Source organism: Physeter macrocephalus, chromosome 1, assembly GCF_002837175.3.
Source record: "Physeter macrocephalus isolate SW-GA chromosome 1, ASM283717v5, whole genome shotgun sequence".
NCBI classification, from domain to species: domain Eukaryota; kingdom Metazoa; phylum Chordata; class Mammalia; order Artiodactyla; family Physeteridae; genus Physeter; species Physeter macrocephalus.
This window is the reverse complement of record NC_041214.2, coordinates 87,594,040-87,614,199: the sequence shown is the minus strand read 5'-3', so window position 1 is coordinate 87,614,199 and position 20,160 is coordinate 87,594,040. Positions and strand designations below refer to the sequence as shown.

The window sequence follows — 20,160 nt, the reverse complement described above, 5'->3', positions numbered from 1 at the left end:
ATGTGGGATCCTCCCAGACCGGGGCGCGAACCCGGTTCCCCTGCATCGGCAGGCGGACGCGCAACCGCTGCGCCACCAGGGAAGCCCCACCATTTACTTTAAATTAAGAATTCCTAAGGTGCTAGAAAAAGTTAAGATTGGTATGCAAATTAATTTATGCCTGTTAAATTGCCCCTAGTTAAGACAAATAGTAACCTGTTGCAGCTCTTGAAACTGTCTCCATGGTAACAACCAACTGCAGGGCAGTAGGTCCCTCTACATTTATCTTCAGTTGACCACTGGATCCACATACTTACGGTCAGCATCACTTGTTTCCTGCTCACTCTGGTCCTTGTTCTTGTAGAAGGGGAATTTTCGGGAAAAGAGGTTCTTTTTACGCTTGTCATTGAATGACTGCTGAAGAAGAGAAGGAGGGGCAAAACAAAGGGATGTCTACTGTCTGTGTGTACAAAGGCCCAGCCTAGTAGCTCTGTGAAAGCTGACTCTTGTGACCACAGTGTGCAGTTTGTATATGAATTTTGCTTCAATCACACATACAGTGAATTTTTAATTTAGTATTAACTTCTCTAACATTTTATAACTGAAAACACAGAAAAATTTCAAGAGTGCAATTCAATGATACCTAAAAATAAGGAGGAAGTGCTATTTGATAAAAAAGGAAGAGTAAATCAGATTAGATACTACTATAGTCCAAATCAAGCTTGCATCTGTTCATATCAATCCATTTTTTTCTAGATTTCCAAGTATTAGGTGCTCTACAGCAAAAGTTATTACTTTAGCTGTTCAAATATTTTTAATTTTCCTTTCCTTCATTTTCCTTTGGCTTTAGCACATTTTTTCCCTTTCTCTCTCTCTTTTTTGTGGCTCCAACAAACTAACAAAAAGCCACTACTAAAAAAGAGAACCAAAACAACTGAGCAAGTTGCTAGTGCTGAATATTTAAAAACAATCTTTTTTTTTTTAAAGAAGAGAATTAGGATAACTAAATGCTTATCAGAAAATGGGAAGAAAACTAAGACGTGTCCATCAATCACAGAGTCCAGCAAAAGAATTATCAATGCTATCTAACCAAGGAAGAAGAGTCAACTCTCCTGGCCAATTTAAATGTCATCATAACTGATTTATTAGCCTTTAAGCTCTACCATATTATCTAATTTTAAAGTATATATAAATAAAATAGAACCAAATTCAATTCATTAGCACCATGTCCTGAATAGGGAATAAAAAGTTTGGTGCTCATAATGTCAAAGAGGCAATTAAAAATCTAGTAGTTTATACATAATTGCTATGACAGCTGATTTGACGTCCCTTGTTGCACAGATGTCTGAGACAAGTTTTTTCCCTTCCTGAATGTCCCATTTGTGCATTCACACTTTTAAAAGCAGGTAGCACACAGAAAGATGAGGCTAAAGAGGAACAGCTTCTTCTGCAATTTGTCACAGGCACCCATGTCTTGAAGGAAATGGCCTTGCCTACCAGTGACAATAGGAATTATAATTTTTATTATTTTTTGAAGTGGGAACAATATAAAGGATAGAAATTCTGTTTTAATTTTTCTTGCGTTTATCCATGTCATAAGATGCTATCAATATTGTGAAGTATATCAACACCAGGCAGTATTTTTTTCTGGTGTGCCGGTATTTTTAGTCATGTGATGCCAGGTGATTAAGGTGATGAAATAGATTAAAGTGACTTTTAGCTCAAATTCTGTTACTTGAAAAGATTTATTTTGGTAAGAAACTTTACAAAAACTTTCATTTTTATCTTTTTCATATCAATAATTCAAAATTAATAAGTTCATAGTCATTAGACAAAGCAGACTGTCTTGATATCAATCTTAAAATCTGAAGGCTCAGATAACCCTAAGCAGAAGTTAAAAATTAAGTTGAGAAAAAAATACTGTGGAGAAATCTAAGCTTATAATTGTTTTATAAACTGTCGAGTAGCATTACCTGAATAAAAATCTTTGCTTGAATCCAAATTTTAGAAAAGAGAAAGAGAACAAGTTTCAATAGAGAAAAATTTATGGTAATCTAATTTATGGAAGGACTAAGTCTTTTTGTTCATGACAATCATTGATTTTGAATTTAGTAATTACTTTTATGCTAACTGATAAAACTGATACATTTTAAATAAAAGGTTATTTACCTCTCCTACTGCATATATAGTGGTCAGAGTCAGTTTCACAGCAAACAACCAAAAGAAACATGAAGTTTAAAATGTTTTGATTTTTTGATATCTTTTGCAGTTAGCCAAAATGAGATATCGTAAAGATATCATAATATAGGACAGAAAGAAATGCTTGTTAGTTAAGAAATGTATTAACTGTATTACATCTAACATCCTGCAGGTGAAGAATTTATTAAAAGTGAAAAATAGCACAAGCAAACAGGACAAAAATGTGTAGGGAAAACACAAAACTGAAGAAACATACTAACTCTAGTTTCTTTATATTTTCAATACAAAACAATCTGTTTAATTACTTATTGTTATTAATGCTATATTGCAAGAGAGAGTGTAATATGAGGACTGATAAAATATTACAAATTCATGAAACATATATCAAATATCTAAATATATAATTTCCATATGTAGTATTTCAAAATAGCTAAATGAATGTTAAAAATGTTAATGAGAAACTGAAATGTTTTTAAAAAGTCTGTAATGGAAACAAAGTCCATAACCCACCATATATGGAAAGGAAAAGAAGAGCTTAGAATGGGAAATGGTATTACAGAGAGAAATGCAGTTCTGTATCAATGGCAAGCGTATTTTTACCCCACTCAGTATCATGCATACTTTTGGTGCTGTGTTAGAACACAGTGACTGTGTATAAAGTTGGTTATAGTCAACAAACAAGACTAAGATTTAAAAATGTCGTTAATTCAGTTAACTTCTTACAGTTTGAAAGAAAAGTTACAACATGCAACCTCTTTTACAATACACTGACAGTGTATTTTACTAAAATACTTTAAAAGACATATATAAAACAAGCACAAAAACCATTGTATATATTTCAAATACTGAGCATTTACTTGGGATTTTTTCCTCCAAAGATTTTCTATTTTAAATATTGCTTCAGATTATACTATATAATTTTGTATTTTCTGAAGGGTACAAGTAAATTTTAAAGGAATTTATCATTTCTAAAATAACTGAATGCATTATATATAATTTACTCAGATTTAATTTCTTTGATCAAGGATCATATTCCTTTAAAATTTTAAAGCTTTAAGTCTGAGTGCTTAGTGATATCAGACATGTACAAAGAGTAGGGTTAATTTATTTGCTGAGTTAACTTTCCATATTCATTTGAAATTTGATCAAAAGACGTATAAAACTTTTGCTTTAGATAAAAAAACCCCCAAACACAAAACATTGCTATAAATAGTATTTCAACACATGTGTTTCAGCATTTTCTTCAGGCCTATTGCTACAATATTCCATTGCACTAATTACACACATACTATAGGGTGAAGCCTGTGATATCATCCATTGATATCCACTAGATTCAAGAAGGACAAAGTAAATGAAAACAAAAACACGTCTAAAATATATATAAAAGAATTTTGATATATTTCTTGCCCACCTACAAAGTCCTCCTCTTGACTGTCCCTTTCTTTATTCCCTTAAGATAAAAATTCATACTGATTTAAACATTTAAAAGATGGATTTTATTAATGAGTAATATTAGCAATAAACGTGGAAAAAATAAGAAAATTTCCATAAATTCGCTTGCAAAAACCCGTAAACTTACATTATGAACTAATTAATAGTTTTGGGAAGGCTTATTTTCTCAGATGTATTATATATTAGCTTCATGACTAATACTGGTGACACAAGTTTATAGTTAATTGTTCATCTGAGTGAAGGCTGAATTCATTTCATTTATAAAAATAACGACCAAAAGTATGCTGTTAAGAATATATCAAACGACAGTTTTGATAATTTGGAAAAGTCTGTGAAATGGATGCTTTAATTTAATAAATTGTTTACTTTAGCATATCTACTATTGTAGGCCACCATGGCAAGAGCAGTTGATAGTTAATTCTTACAGCAAAATCCTTCTCATTTTAATAATGTGCCTCAAACAAGAATTAGGAAAAGGCCTATTACCTTCAATTATTAATTTCTAGAAATAATAGATTTCACATACTCACCCCTTTATCTCCTCTTGCTTTAGAATTGAATTTCACTGTTTTTAATCGGGCTCGTTCTTTCTTCTCAACCCTGGCAAAGCACAGATTATTTTTTAAGTATAATAAACATATCTAAAGCTCTAACTAGAAATCATCAGAACTGAGACTTTAATATGGAGCATTTTTATATTCTAAAAGCCTTCAGAAGTCATTTGAATCCCATAATTTATAAGAATTTCTGAAAAATGAAATACAGGGCTCATTTTATTATGAAACAAAACCACTTGTGAAATATCAAAATGCAGTACAAGTATGTGTACTTATATATGCACTCTATTCCATAATTACACTGAAATGATGAAGCACCACTTCTGAGTTTAGCAATTTTCCAGGTTTCCATTTGTTTTGTTGTTTAAATGTTATCTTAGCATGGAACACATATGCTAAAAACTCAGTGTTAGAGAGAGAGCAGATGGGGTAAAATATTAACTGATGAAAGTAGGTGAAGGATATGTGGGTGTTCTAAGTTCTATTCTTGCATTCTCTTATTTTTCTATAGCTCTGCAATTTTTGAAAATAAAAAGGAGGGAAATAAAAAAAATTAAGCTTAATTCCAACGATATATTTCTGTAAATACATAAAGTAACCAATTATAGTGTACAAAATAGAGAGTTTTTTAAGAAAATATTTATTTGGCTGTGCTGGGTCTTAGTTGAGGCATGCGGGATCTTCGTTGCGACATGCGGTATCTTTTAGTTGCGGCATGTGGGATCTTTAGTTGTGGCAAGCAGAATCTTTTAGTTGCGGCATACAGAATCTTCAGTTGCGGCATGTGGGATCTTTAGTTCCCTGACCAGTGATCAAACCCAGACCCCCTATTTTGGGAGTGCAGAGTCTTAGCCACTGGACCACCAGGGAAGTCCCCAAAATAGAGTTTTAAAGTATCTTTGTGAGGATATAGAAGAACTGGTAACCTTAGTTATCCCTAAGAATGTGAAATGGGTGCTTGGGGAACAGGGTTAAGAGACAGCCTGTATAGCTTTTAAATCTTTTGAATTTTAAACCTTGTTAAAAATGTTACCTTCGAAATAAGCAAGCAAACAAAACTACAACAAATGTACGATCTACAATCGTGTAGATTGTAACACCAATATGAATCGTGCAAAATTTCATATAAATTAAGCTTTACAAATCCTTGATTTCAACATAGCAATTACATTAGTATATAGCAGAAAAACGTACCAAAACAGCCTATGAATAAAGGCATATCTTTATTTTTTATTATCTAGCTATACAGTTTTACCATGGGTACAGAAGAACCCTAGCAGTCATGGATTTAAAACTTGCTTTTTTCTATTCCAGAGCAATCCTGAGGGTCCATGATATGAATAATTAATTTATAATTCTGCCTAGGCACTTACTGAGGGCACTGAAAAACTAACATTTAGTGAGTAAACATTTACAACTCAAAATGGCTTTGTTTTCCAATCATTATCTTGCTCACTAAATAGTTGAGTGACTTCAATTGTGTTTATTTGTCAACACTGTTCCCAAAAGAAAGCTAAGAATTGTAGGAACTACAATTCCTTGTGCTATTATTAGACATAAAGAGGTCTAAGAAAGATATCATTCTATTTAAGAAAATACAAGTTTAGAATACAATGAAGAAGGAAATGGCATAACTGGTTGTGATTTCATACTGCATTTTATAGAAGGAAAATTATATTCTATAATATTATTCATGAATTTGGGGATCTGTAGAGGTCTCAAGGTATATCTCATCTCTTTTATCACTTCTGGCTTCAAAATCCAACCTTATAGAATTTTTATACACAAAATGAAAAATCTCTCTTTCTACCAAAGTCAGCTGTATTTCTCATTTGTTGCAAGCACATGTAAAACCTTTGCAAGATACAAGACTCCAAGGGATAAAGACAATTTTTAGGAACTCTGACCTTGATATTTAAGATGTGAGGTTTCTACTGACTCAACAAGGCACAGTGGAAGCATTTCTGGATTTAAAGTATACTACATTCTATTTCAGGAAAAAAGTTATGCAGCTGAGGGCTGCATTGCTTAAAGAGGAGTTGCCACCAAATGTAAGATCCAGCCAAATAGTTGGATCTTGCTAAAAATATGGATCTAGCCAACAACAGTCATAAATTCCAAAACCACAATTACAAACCTTGGCAATATTTTAACATTTCTACTCTTCAACGTCTAAAAACAGGTGTACAAATATATATAAGGTAGAGGGGTTTATAAACAGGCATATGATTTGGCATAAGTATCGATTTTAGAGACTCTTAACAAAATAAGTCCAACTTATTAATAAGAAAAGAACAAGTTTATTACGTCATAAGCTTGGACTTGAAGTGAATTAACTGGCTATAATAAACATTAATGTTTCATTGACAATTTTTACTGGCTATCTTAAAACTTTTAAGTTTTAGGCAATGATTTGGATGAATCAGATCTCATAAATAAGCTCTTTTGAGGAAATTATGAACTGATGTTTTAATACCTTTCCCATAGGAGTAGACATTGAATAGCATTTCATTGACCTTAGAGGGGGTTCTAAGTTGGGATGACCCTTTTCAAAGACAATCTGCACTTAACCACTTTTGCCACTAGATGGTTAAGTATGTACCAGTGAGTGAATCACTACAATAAATAGTTAAAAGCAAAGAGGAAAGAGCAGTGAATGCATGGATACTTCTAAATTAAATAAGAAAACAGAGATGTGAAACACATTCTTAGATATTTCTAAAAATTTTGCATTTAATTAAAATGCTTTCATTTTTTAAGTCTAGAGGAGGCAATTCACACAATCAAAACCCCTGAAAATTTAGGTTTTAACACCATCTACATGGGAAAACTACAGAGGCTTTTAATTCTCTCTCCCTCCACTGGTATAGATATATGGCACAGTGACTTAAAATATACTCATTTTGTTTTTAGCAACTAGTAGGAGCTTTAGAGAAATTTCTATTTGGGGGCATAATATTCTCTTACTATGTCATTGGTTGCAACATAAAGTGAATAAAATTAAATGGTTGTGAAACACAATATATAAAACTGAGCACAAAATCACCACTTCAGTAAAAGAAATTGAAAGAAACAGCAATTATTTATGTTGTCCAATTTTCAAGTGGTAAGACTGTAACAGAATTATATTTACCTGCGTTTACTGGGAATCACTCCAACTTCATCACTTTCACCATCTGGTGTAACCTGCCTGGCCTGCCACCATTCATCATCAGAAGCATTAATAACATGGAGGATATCTCCAAATTTGAAGTTCAATCCCTGACTAGGAAGGCCACTGTCTTTAGTCTTGTCATAATCAAAAAGGGCCCTAGATTAAGAAGAAAAAAGTCCATAATTATTTCTTATAATGATATTATGAATATTAAATAAACAGGATCCTAAAAATATATATATAATCTGCGTAGATAATTAAACAATGTACTATGGTAGGCAGAATAATGCCAAGTTCAATTCTGCGCTATATTATTGGGTCGACCAAAAAGTTTGTTCGGGCTTTTCTGTGAGACGTTACAGAAAAGCCAGAACGAACTTTTCAGCCAACCCAATACAAGAAGACAATGAGACTAAAAAGAAATAGCAAAATTAACTTGTTATGTTAATAGATATACTACCTTATTTCTCTCAATACTGTATGAGAAATTTAAAAAAATTCTTTTAGTACAATCAATGGCAACCTGTATTGAATTCTAAAATGAAGACAAATCTGGTCAGTTGTTCTAAATTAATAAAGTAAATATTAAAAGAGACTCTTCTCTTTATTTTGACTAGACACACTTGGGTAAACAAATTCCCTGACTGATCTGATTCATCATTTGTGGACTTTAAGACTAGATCAACAGGGTGATTATTTTCCCAGTTAACTATTCCTTTCATCTGTTCATAAAACTATAATTAATAGGGTTTTCAGAGTCAATAACAATGATGAAAACTAACTACAGATGATGATATGATGACTTTAACGGCTGCCAACCATTTTGGAAAAAATACTGTATTAATTTAATATAGTAATTGCAAAATGTTAGGAATATTTTAAAATTTGGTAACAAGAAAACAGTGTCCTGATACTTAGTGTACAATATTTAAACAAATTAAATTATTTTTCTTTAACATCTTTATTGGAGTATAATTGCTTTAGAATGGTGACAAATTAAATTCTTATATTCAAAAAACCTCTAACTAGAGTACAGGAATGATCCCAGGAATTACATTTATAATATAATTTATTCATTCTTTTGTTCTAATTTGGCAAAGGGAAATTAGGATACAAATCATATTCCTTTTCATGCTACCCAATTTTTTAAGACTCTATCTCTTGAAGTAAAACTGAAGAGGGGTGAAATTATTTGATGGCTAAATGAATGAATTAGTTGATGGTTTTCAAATGTGTTCTTTCAAGTCTTTTCAGTGGCTAACAGTGTGAAGGAAGTAGGTGAGAATCAAAAGTGGGAAGGCTTACTTAAACATATATTAAAACATATCCAATACATTGGATTTTATTTGAAGACAGAATTCTACAACTGTAAGATAAAGATTATAAATGATATAAATGCGAAGCCATTACTTCAATAAATTCTGAATACTAAGGAAACGTCTTTCTACTGGAAAAATATATTTAACTTCAAATAATACAAAGGTTTGATATAGTTAGTAATTTACTATTTATTTAAAAAGGTTAATTAAGTAGATATGGCAAAGATAAAGATGACAAAGATGATGAAGATACAAATAAACAGAATATAAAATAGCAAATAAAGTACCTTAAGAGGTAGAACAAATGCCACAGGATATTGAGAAAAGGGAAAATACTACATCTCAACATTTTTATAATCATAAATTAATCTTTTGAATTACAAAATCAACACAACTATATTACCGATGAGCAACGAAGAAATCACTCACAATCTCTACTCCCTATGTTAGCATTTAAACTTTGTCTTTTAGTACTTGGATTAATAAAAAAAAGGAACTCATGGAATACTTATTTGAGCTATTAATCATAAGAATATAATGAACACCTGTTAATCTACTCTCCAACCCAAGACTATACACAAAACTTTTATCAGTAACTTACATTCACCTATGTATTTTTCCTCTTGATCCTGTTTCCCTCAGATTAAGAGTTAAGCACTATTAGAAGGTAACCACCATTCTGAATACAGTGTTTATTATTTCCTTGTTCCTTACCCTTTTTTGTTGGTTTGGTTTTATCACACACATATGGATGACTAAGTAATTATGTATGATTTTACCTGTTTCAGAGCTTTATAAAAAGGTACCATACTATATGTAGTCTTTTGTAGCCTTAACTTTATTTTTACTTTTGAAATTAAAAATAAATTTACTAAAAAGAACCATAAGACTTCTGGTTAACTATGGCAGATTGGCTACATGTATCTACAGGCATACCTCATTTTATTATGCTTTACCTTATTGCACTTGCCAGATATTGTGGTTTCTTTTTTTTAAAACAAATTGAAGGTTTTGTGGCAACCCTGTGTTGGGTTGGCATAACCCTGTGGTAATCCCAAGTCTATTGGTGTCATTTTTCTGACATTTGCTCACTTCATGTCTCTATGTCACATTTTGGTAATTCTCCCAATATTTCAAACTTTTTCATTATTATTATATTTATTATGGTGATCTGTGATCTTTAATGTTACTTTTGTAATCATTTTGGTGCATCACGAACCATGCTCTTATAAGATGGTAACTTAATTGATAAATGTGTGTGTTCTGAAGGCTCTACCAACTGGCCCTTCCCCATCTCCCTCCCATCTCCTTCGGACTCCCTATTCCTTGAGACACAACAATATTGAAATTAGGCCAATTAATAGCCCTACAATGGCCTCTAAATGTTCACATGAAAGGAAGAGTCACAGGTTTTTCACTTTAAATCAGCTAGAAATGGTTAAGCTTAGTGAGGAAGGCATGTTGAAAGCCAAGATAGGCCAAAAACTAGGCTTCTTGCATCAACCGGTTAGCTAAGTAGAAAAAAATTGAAAGTGCTACTTGAGTAAACACAGGAATAATAAGAAAGTGAAACAGCCTTACTGCTGATACTGAGAAAGTTTTAGTGGTCTGGATAGAAGATCAAACCAGCCACAACATTCCTTTAAGCCAAAGTGTAATCCAGAGTAAGGCCCAAACTCTCTTCAATTCCATGAAGGCTGAGAGAGGTGAGGAAGCCGCAGAAAAGTTCGAAGCTAGCAGAGGTTGGTTCATAAGGTTTCAGGAAAGAAGCCATCTCCGTAACATAGAAGTGCAAGGTAAAGCAGCAAGTGCTGATGTAGAAGCTGCAACAAGTTATCCAGAAGATCTAAATAAGTAATGAAGGTGTTTACACTAAACAACAGATTTTTGATGTGGACAAAACAGCCTTATATTGGAGGAAGATGCCATCTAGAACTTTCATAGCTAGAGAGAAGTCAATGCCAGGCTTCCAAGCTTCAAAGGGCAGGCTGACTCTCTTGTTAGGGGCTAATGCAGCTGGTGAGTTTAAGTTAAGCCAATGCTCATTTACCATTCTGAAAATCCTACGGTTCTTAAGAATTATGCTAAATCTACTCTGCCTGTGCTATAGAAATGAAACAACAAAGCCTGGATGACAGCACATGTGTTTACAACATGGTTTACTGAATATTTTAAGCACACTGTTGAGACTTACTGCTCAAAAAAAAATTTTTTCTTTCAAAATATTACTGCTCATTGACAATGTACCTGGTCACCCAAGAGCTTTGATGGAAGTGTAAAATGAGATTAATGCTGTTTTCATGCCTGCTAAGACAACTTCCATTCTGTAGCCCATGGATCAAGGAGTAATTGTGACTTTCAAGACTTACTAGTTATGATAGTGATTCCTCTGATGGATCTGGACAAAGTAAACTGAAAACCTCCCATAAAGGATTCACCATTCTAGATGCCATTAAGAACACTGGTGATTCGTCGAAGAGGTCAAAATATCAATATTAACAGGAGTTTGCAATAAGTTGATTCCAATCCTCACTGATGACTTTGAGGGGTCTGAGACCTCAGCAGAGGAAGTAACTACAGATGTGAACCCACTCCTGGTGAAGATGCTGTGAAGATTATTGAAATGACAACAAGGGATGGAAATATTACATCAACTTAGTTGATAAAGCAGCGGCAGGATTTGAGAGAGCTGAGCGCAATTATGAAAGAAGATGACTGTGGGTAAAATGCTGTCAAATAGTGATGCATGCTCCAGAAAAACTGTTCATGAATGGAAGAGTCAGTCAGTTTGCAAACTTCACTGATGTCTTATTTTTAGGAAACTGCCACAGCCACGCCAACCTCCAGCAACACCACCCATATTGATGACTGCTGATCAGTCAGCAGTCATCAATATGGAGGCAGGACCATCCATCAGCAAAAAAAACACTATGACTTGCGTAAGGCTCATTGATGGTTAGCATTTTTAGCAATAAAAAATTTTTAAATTGAGGTATGTATTTTTTTAAAGACATAATTCTATTGCACATTTAACAGACTACAGTATAGTGTAAACATAACTTTTATATACGCTGGGAAACCAAAAAATTCGTGACTCGCTTTATTGTGATATTCACTGTATTGCAGTGGTCTGGAACTAAACCTGCAAAATCTCTGAGGTAATGCTCGTATTTCCTTTCCATCCTGAAACTCACTAAAATGACGACAACACCACCACCACCAGCAAACCAAATATAAAAGAGAGATGACAACAAGGAGGAAAGAGAGTTAAACATGGTTTTGGATGACAGTAAATTTAGCAGAGCAGAGGAAGCTCTAAATGGGGTGCCTGAAGAGAAGGATATTGAAACAAGATTTACTCCACGAGACCCGAGAAATGCTCACAAATTAGAGGTGTACACTATCCAGGTAGGCAGGGATAAATTACTGCCGTGAAAACAGAAGAACTGGTGGAAATTACTATAGAAATTAAATGTTACTCAAATGAAGAATATTTTATTATAAAAAGATACAGGTAAACAGAAGTGTTGGATGATATGACATATCAAGCTACACTAGTCACCCAGTAAAATATCAACTTAAAAAATTTTCTGGTTTGTATTTATTTTGTCTTTCTTTATCATACTATTATTATTCAAGAGGTTATATAACTTTCACTAATAAAATTATAATAATATTCCAACTCCTGAAAGACATACTATCAGGAAATCAATCATAAAAAAATTTCCTTGGTTTGCAATACACTTTTCTATAGTAAAACTAAGTCATGGTGAAAAACCTGAAAGAATCTGCATGCATGCATAAAGACTGCAATAATTAGAAATTTAAAAAATTTACCTGACATAGAGGGATCGCTTCTGGCTAGTTCGAAGAGAACCTGAACCTGAACTAATGCTACTATTCATCATCTGCTCCCGTAAGTCATGTATTTTGGCTTCAAAACGACTGTATTCTGATGGAAGAAAAAAGAGAAATAAATTCATATTTTATATTCTAAAAAAATAAGTTACTTGAAGATAAAGTATTAAATATAGCTGTCTTATAATTGATTAAATGTGGTCAGAACCTTAAAAGAGTAATCTATACAAGATTTTGCCCAATATGCAAATTTTAAAACTTAACAATCTCTAAGTGTACCATGAATTAGAACTGGTTGAAAATAGTATTTTCAATATGCTATTTTAAAGTTCGTATCACATTTAATAAAGGACAATTTCCATGTATCAAATAGCAGTATCAATTTTACTGTCGAATTTAACTGTAAATTTTAAAAAGTAGGATTTATTCTAATTTTTATACTTAAAAAAAGCCTAGGGCTTCCCTGGTGGCACAGTGGTTAAGAATCCACCTGCTGATGCAGGGGACACGGGTTCGTGCCCTGGTCTGGGAAGATCCCACATGCGGCGGAGCAGCTAGGCCCGTGAGCCATGGCCGCTGAGCCTGCGCGTCTGGTGCCTGTGCTCTGCAACGGGAGAGGCCCGCGTACCGCAAAAAAAAAAAAAAAAAAAAAAAAAAAAAAAGAGCCTAAAATAATTTATACTAGACGCTTTGTTTACTGACTTTTTCTGTGAAGAAATCAGCTAATCCTAGATTTTCAAATTATAGAACTTGTGCAGGGTCAATAATATGCGAAAATATGCCTTAATAAGTTAATAAATGAAATTAAATTTACTTCAACTCATTTTATAATTTATAAATTTTCAAAATGTTAAAATAAGATGTACAAAAGCACTCTGAAGGAATACACATTTTATTTAAGATACTTTTTAAAAAAAAACAAATATGATTTTGAAGATGGACTATTTTAAACTATATCATACATTAAAAGATACCAAACCTATTAATAACAAAAAGTTTAAGCACTTTTTCAAAAATACTGCAATTACACGGTTATACACACTTACATATTTTTCTCTATTTACAATAAACAACTAACAGACAAGTCAGATTCCATTAGATTTTTTTATAAAACCAGTCTTACAGCAAGAGCAAGTAACTTGTCTGGAGCATGTATAGTTTAAGGAGACAGAGTAAGAGTAAGAATGATTATTGCTGAGTTACTCTTCCTTTCACCACAGTCATCAAGATTGTTTTCTGGATACCAAGATTAAGGAATTGAAGCAACAATTCATCAAAAAACTCAAATATTTAAATGCTCACAATAATATGTAATAAAATATTCTTTTATTGCCATTTAAAAATATAATAGAAAATTTAAAGTATAAACATTAGTAGACTGATTAGTAAAAATGAATCCCTGACAATTCAACAATTATCAACTCATGGCAAATCTTTAGTCTATGTAGACACAGCTAAGATACAGACAGATCGATGGGTGAAGATAAAGATTAAAAATATGAAGTGAATCCTGAGTTTATACTGGTTCTTCTAATTAAAAATTAGGGCCATTAGGTTTTTACTTAATCTCTTCTTACTTTATATACTTCCTTGCATATGAAGAATCCTGGTTCTCAAGACACTGAGGATAACAGAATTAGAGGACCCATCACGACTTACTTGTTTTAACCCATATTATATTCACAACAGTCTAAAAATAACACCAAAACTACAACCATGACATGATTACTAAAAACAGTTAACTACCTTTCCTAGTTCTTTTTATCTTTGGAGTATGGCCTATTAGGAATATACAGTTGAATACTGTTTTAAAGTCACTGGGAATAGTTCATTCCTAGGTGTTAAGGCTGCCAGCTGGATATACATCCAGGTTCATTTGTTCATTTTAATTTTCAACTTCAATTTTTAGGGGTTGCTTTTTACTTTTTCATTGTTTTTATAGGTAGGTAAAACAGTTCTAAAGTCAAATCTATAATACAAGGATATCAAACAAGAATATCCCTCTCTCCCTACCCTACTCTGTCCTGGTCATTAAAAACATTTAAAGAAATGTTTATCCTTCCACTTTTAATAATATAAGTAAACATATATGTAACATACAAATATGTTTATATTCTATATTATTTTGATATATGTATATTTAAACTATACATATATTTTATAATTATATGTATATGTACCCACACATATATGTATTGTTCCTCCTTCTTTAATAAACAGTAACATACACATTTCTCCACATTGTTTATTTTATTTAATAATAAGTAGTCTTATTGCAGTAAGAATGCTCCATAGCAGCATATACAGACATCCCTCATTTTTTTTTATAGCTATATGGTTCTTTTATTTCTAACCTCTATCTTTGTACAACAAGATACTATATAGGGTTAGATTTTGCTTTACTAGCAAATCTGAGAATTGTTTTCTTGTAACAATTAAGCTGAATTAACTTTTGATATAATTGAAGTTGTGTGATCTCCAGTTCTATTCATTCTATTTTATGTTTTATATTTTATGTTCATATGTTGAATATATATATATACATGACTTTTACACACATAGCTTGTGGCAGATTATATATTCCAAAGATGCCTGGCATCCCACATGTTCTTGTACTATGTGACCTTGCCATTCCCTGAACAAGAGGTGGAGTCTAATCCCCTTCTTGAATTTGGGCTGGTCTTATGACTCAATTGTAAGGAAGTGAATGTGGTAGAAACGATCATATGTGACTTTCTAGGTTACATCAGAAGAGTCCATGGGAACATTTGCCTGGTTCTTATGGGATGCCTGATCTGGAGGAAGCCAGACACCATGTAAGAAGTCCAACTACTCTCAAAGCACCACTCTTCAGAGGTCATGTGATAGTTCTGAGCCCAAACTTCTAGCTGGTGCCAACAAAGTCCCAAGACAAGGGGAGTGAAGCCATTTTGGACCTTCCAAAGCAGCTCATCCATCAGCTGAATCCCATTAAGTGACCTCGGTCTATGCCACAAGGACCATACAAGCCAAAATTCCGGCTGAATTCCTAACATAGTGAATCCATAAAATGATTGTTGTTTTAATCCACTGAGCTTTAGGGGTGGTTATGAAGTAATAGCAACTGGAACACACTTTCACCATGCAGTCTATTTGTTCATATATATATACACATATATACACACACACACACACACACACACACACACACACACACACACAAGGACAAGCCTTCCTAAATTTATATATATATATATATATATATATATATATATATACACACGCACACTAGATTCCTAAACAAGGGATCATATTATATGAATATATAAAATATTTATATAAAATTTATATTTTAATAAATTTATAAAACACTTATAAACATTTATATATACTTAATAAAATATATTTAAATAAAATTTAAATATTTATAAAAGTAAATATATAAATGTAAAATTAGGAAGCTTTATTCTGTTGTTCTAATGATAACTCTTGGTTTGGCTTTTGGCCCCCTACTATGAGCAACCTCCCCAGATCTAATTTGAAATATTATCCTTTTATATTAATAACTTCAAAGCAATCAGAAAGTTTATTCTATTTTTTTTTATCCTGCTGCATTGGGTCTTTGTTGCTGCATGCGGGCTTTCTCTAGTTGCGGCGAGGGGGGGGGCTACTCTTTGTTGTAGTGCGCGGGTTTCTCATTGCAGTGGCTTCTCTTGTTGCAGAGCATGGGCTCTAGGTGCATGGGCTTCAGTGGTTGCAGTCCATGGGCTCAGCAGTTGCGGCATGCAGGCCCTAGAGCACGCAGGCTTCAGCAGATGTGGAGCATGGGCTCAGTAGTTGTGCCTTGCAGGCTCTAGAGCGCAGGCTCAGTAGTTGTGGCGCACGGGCTTAGTTGCTCCGCGGCATGTGGGATCCTCCCGGACCAGGGCTTGAACCCGTGTCCCCTGCATTGGCAGCTGGATTCTTAACTACTGCACCACCAGGCAAGTCCTTCTATTTTTCACATTATCTACAATTCTACCCCCATTTTCTGATAACTGCATTTTTTCCAAACTGTCATACCATACAGTTTTTTCATATTATACATTCTTTTCCTTATAACTATCTTAATTACTAACACCAGTCTTTGTGTCAGCATCTCCTCCATTTTTGGTGTCTGAAGTTTGGTCATTCTCCTCAGGAAGGGTTTATGTGAACCATATCATCCTAATTCTTTGTTGATACATTTGATTGCAGTCTTTATATTTCAAGCCTGTTTGATTCACAGTTTCTTTCTTTGATTCTTAAGTATGTTAACTCCATTGTCTCTTATAAACGATGTAGGATGAAGTTCTGATGACAACCTCATTTTCTTTTCCTTAAAAAACATTTTTTGGGGGCCTGGAATTTCACCAAATTTTTTTCTCTTAATTCCAATAATTTTATTAGAATGTTTCTCAGTGATGGTTATTACCTTAGGTACCTGGATTGTCCTTTCGATATGTAGCTTAAATTATTATTTTTAATTTCAGAAAAGTTTTCTTGTTTATATATTTTTATTATTTGTTTTGTTGTACTGTTTTGGTTTTTTCCTATGAGACTATTATATGCATGTTGAATATTCTCTGCCTACTTTCTACATCTGTCACTCTCAAACCCTTTCTTATTCTTTTTAAAAAATTAATATATTTTTAAAGATTGAAGCAATCACAAACTTTCCTGAACCATTTGAGAGTAACATGCTACTCTGATGTCACTCTTGAATTCTCAGTATGTAATGCCTACAAATAAAGATATTTTCTTATACAATCACAAAACCATCAAAATCAAGAAAGCAATGTTAATACATTACTACATCTAATGCTCACATCCCACTGAAGTTGCCCCAATAATACCCTTAATAGCAAAAGGATCCATTTCGAAACCATGAGTTATATCAGAGCATATAGGCATTAAAATTGTCATATTTTTAAAGTCTCCTCCAGTCAGAGCAGTTTCTCAGTCTCTCCTTGACTTTGTAATCTTGCTACTGTTGAAAATTAGAGGCCAATTATTTTGTAGAATGTCTCTTTAGATTTGTCTGATGTTCCCACATGATTAGTCCTGCAACTTTGGCAGGAATGTCACAGAAGAGATGTATGTTCTTTTTAATGCACCCTACCAGGTGGTATACATTTTTGATTCGTCCCATTACTGATGCTATAAACTTTCAGCACTTGATGAAGGTTGTGTCTGCCAGGTTACTCTACTGCAATATTACTCTTTTTTTCCATTTGCAAATAGCAAGTTATTGAAACCATATACACATCTCCATTCTCATCAAACTTTCAATTAATTCATTTATTTATATTAATAAAGACCCATGATATCTGAGTTTATTCAGTGGATTACTATCAGGTATTATTATCATCAATTTGATGTTCAAATTGTTCCCAATTTGGCCAGTGGGAACCCTTTCAAATTGGATTATGTGCCCTTTGACATGCCTCCATCATTCCTTGAGCACTTCCTTCCTTTCTGGCATAAAATATTACAGAGTAATCTGTAATATTTCCCTGCCCCACTCCTGGAACAGGCCATTTATCCAAACAGCCTTGGTAATTTAGATGGGGAATAGTATTTAGAAGCTAAGATCTGAGGCTTAGGTGTGCTCATTGCTACTGGGGTGGCACTGAATCCAGGCCTTCTCAGTGGATACAGCCAGGGAATTGCATATATATATATGTAAAATAGATACACATTTATAACTATATGTTTATATTATGTAAACTGAAAACAGTATGTTCATAAAAATTTCTCCAAGTCTAATCTAATAATATAGGGTCTATATTTAGTTTTCTCCCTTTCAATATTTATAACTCTCTTCTCCAACATTGAAAACCACAGACAACATTACCCTTAAAATATATATTCCTTTGATCAATCTCTCTGTATGTTGTAACTAGCCTTCTGCTTCTAGTACCATCTACTTTCCAGACTGGGCTCTGACCAGTCCCACGTGTAACCATCTCACTCTGCTCAGGCTCCAACTCCTCACACCAGGACAGTTGCTTGTGTGGAAGCCCTCATCATGGTTAAGTCCTAACGGTTTACCATAGATGTCCCCCACCTTCCCAGCCCTGCAATGCACATAATTACCTTGCTATGCTTCACCTAATGGCTTTAATACAAAATTGATCAGGATGCGGAAGGGAAAGAACTCTTTATTTTTGATTTTTAAAAATTCCTCATTTTTACCTACTTGCTTTAAATAACTATTGTGTGCTCCTTCTAGTTAAACTTAATTTTTGAAATAAAATGTCTTTATTTCTAATAATTTCCTGAGTTCTATTAACACATTTATGTTGTTCTTCCATATATTCATTTTCCTTTAACTTGTTTTCCAATATTAGGTTATACTTTTCATTTGTTTTGTGGGCATGTCTTTCTGGCATACTTTCACTGTAGAGACATTGTTCTGATTCTTATTTTCATTTTTCAAATAGGTTTCTATTGGATTCAATCTTGATCCTTTTCTGTTGTTCATTTTTATGAGAAATTCGTTTTCCTGAACTTTTTTAGATAAGAGTATTGCATCAGGATGGCTCTTCTATCTCCAGAGCTCTAGAACTCCCTTTTGCTGTTTCTGTCAAGTGTTCAAAGATATATCTCATATACTGTGAGATCTTGTGGGCTTTCTTTCCCCCCACTCATCTGGACCGTCTATATCCTTTGACTCTATTATCCCTATCCAGCTCAATTTGGATTTTATTCCTAGTAATTGTTCCTTAGTGTGGGGCTTTGAACTAGAAGGGAGCTATATAGCTGGTTAATTGTGTCATGGGGCTCAGACTGCTCCAGCTTCTTCACACCTTATTGCAGATCCCTTGCACTCACATGTAGATTGTGCAAAAACCCTTACAGTTTCAGAGGCAGTTCTCAATAGATCCACTTCATTTTTTAAATGAGTACAGATTGGCTTTTGGGCTTCTTCAACTGCTTCTCCGGATACAGATGCTGATATCATGGGGTCTTACATCTGTTGACAGCTTGTTTATACCTGCTTCTATATTGAGGTTCATGGCGATACCTTTTCATCTGAGGTTCATGGGGATACCTTTTCATCTGGTTTCATCTGGTCTTAATTTTTTTCTGGGGATGGGGAGTGGGGAGTTCTGGGCAATTCAGATTTTTTTTTTTTTTTTTGCAATTCCGTTTTAAATCTTATTTTTTTTTTGTTTTTAGATTTGAAATTTTATTTATTTTTAAAACATCTTTATTGGAGTATAATAGCTTTACAGTGATGTGTTAGTTTCTGCTGTATAACAAACTGAATCAGCTATACATATACATACGTCCCCATAACTCCTCCCTCTTGCGTCTCCCTCCCACCCTCCCTATCGCACCTGTCTAGGTGGACACAAAGCACCAAGCTGATCTCCCTGTGCTATGCAGCTGCTTCCCACTAGCGATCTATTTTACATTTGGTAGTGTATATATGTCCATGCCACTCTTTCACTTCATCCAAGCTTACCTTTTCCCCCTCCCCATGTCCTCAAATCCATTCTCTATGTCTGTGCCTTTATTCCTGTCCTGCCCCTAGGTTCTTTAGAACCATTTTTTTTTTTTAGATTCCATATATCTGGGTTAGCATATGGTATTTTTCTCTTTCTGACTTACTTCACTCTGTATGACAGTCTCTAGG

General features: G+C 33.6%; 1 protein-coding gene across 4 annotated transcripts in view; it reads right to left on the bottom strand.

Moving 5' to 3' along the window:
* The window catches only part of DLG1 (discs large MAGUK scaffold protein 1), a 298,658-nt gene that overhangs the window by 43,371 nt on the left and 235,127 nt on the right, over positions 1-20,160 (bottom strand). For 2 of the 4 annotated variants that reach the window (XM_024124264.3, XM_024124272.3), the window contains 4 exons: positions 12,498-12,612; positions 7,321-7,497; positions 4,161-4,230; positions 297-396 (listed from right to left, as the gene is read on the bottom strand). In XM_024124264.3, the coding sequence (XP_023980032.1) occupies positions 297-396; positions 4,161-4,230; positions 7,321-7,497; positions 12,498-12,612 (462 nt within the window). The remainder of the gene's footprint in view (positions 1-296; positions 397-4,160; positions 4,231-7,320; positions 7,498-12,497; positions 12,613-20,160) is intronic. The other 2 variants (XM_055084660.1, XM_024124273.3) reach the window with 2 other exon arrangements.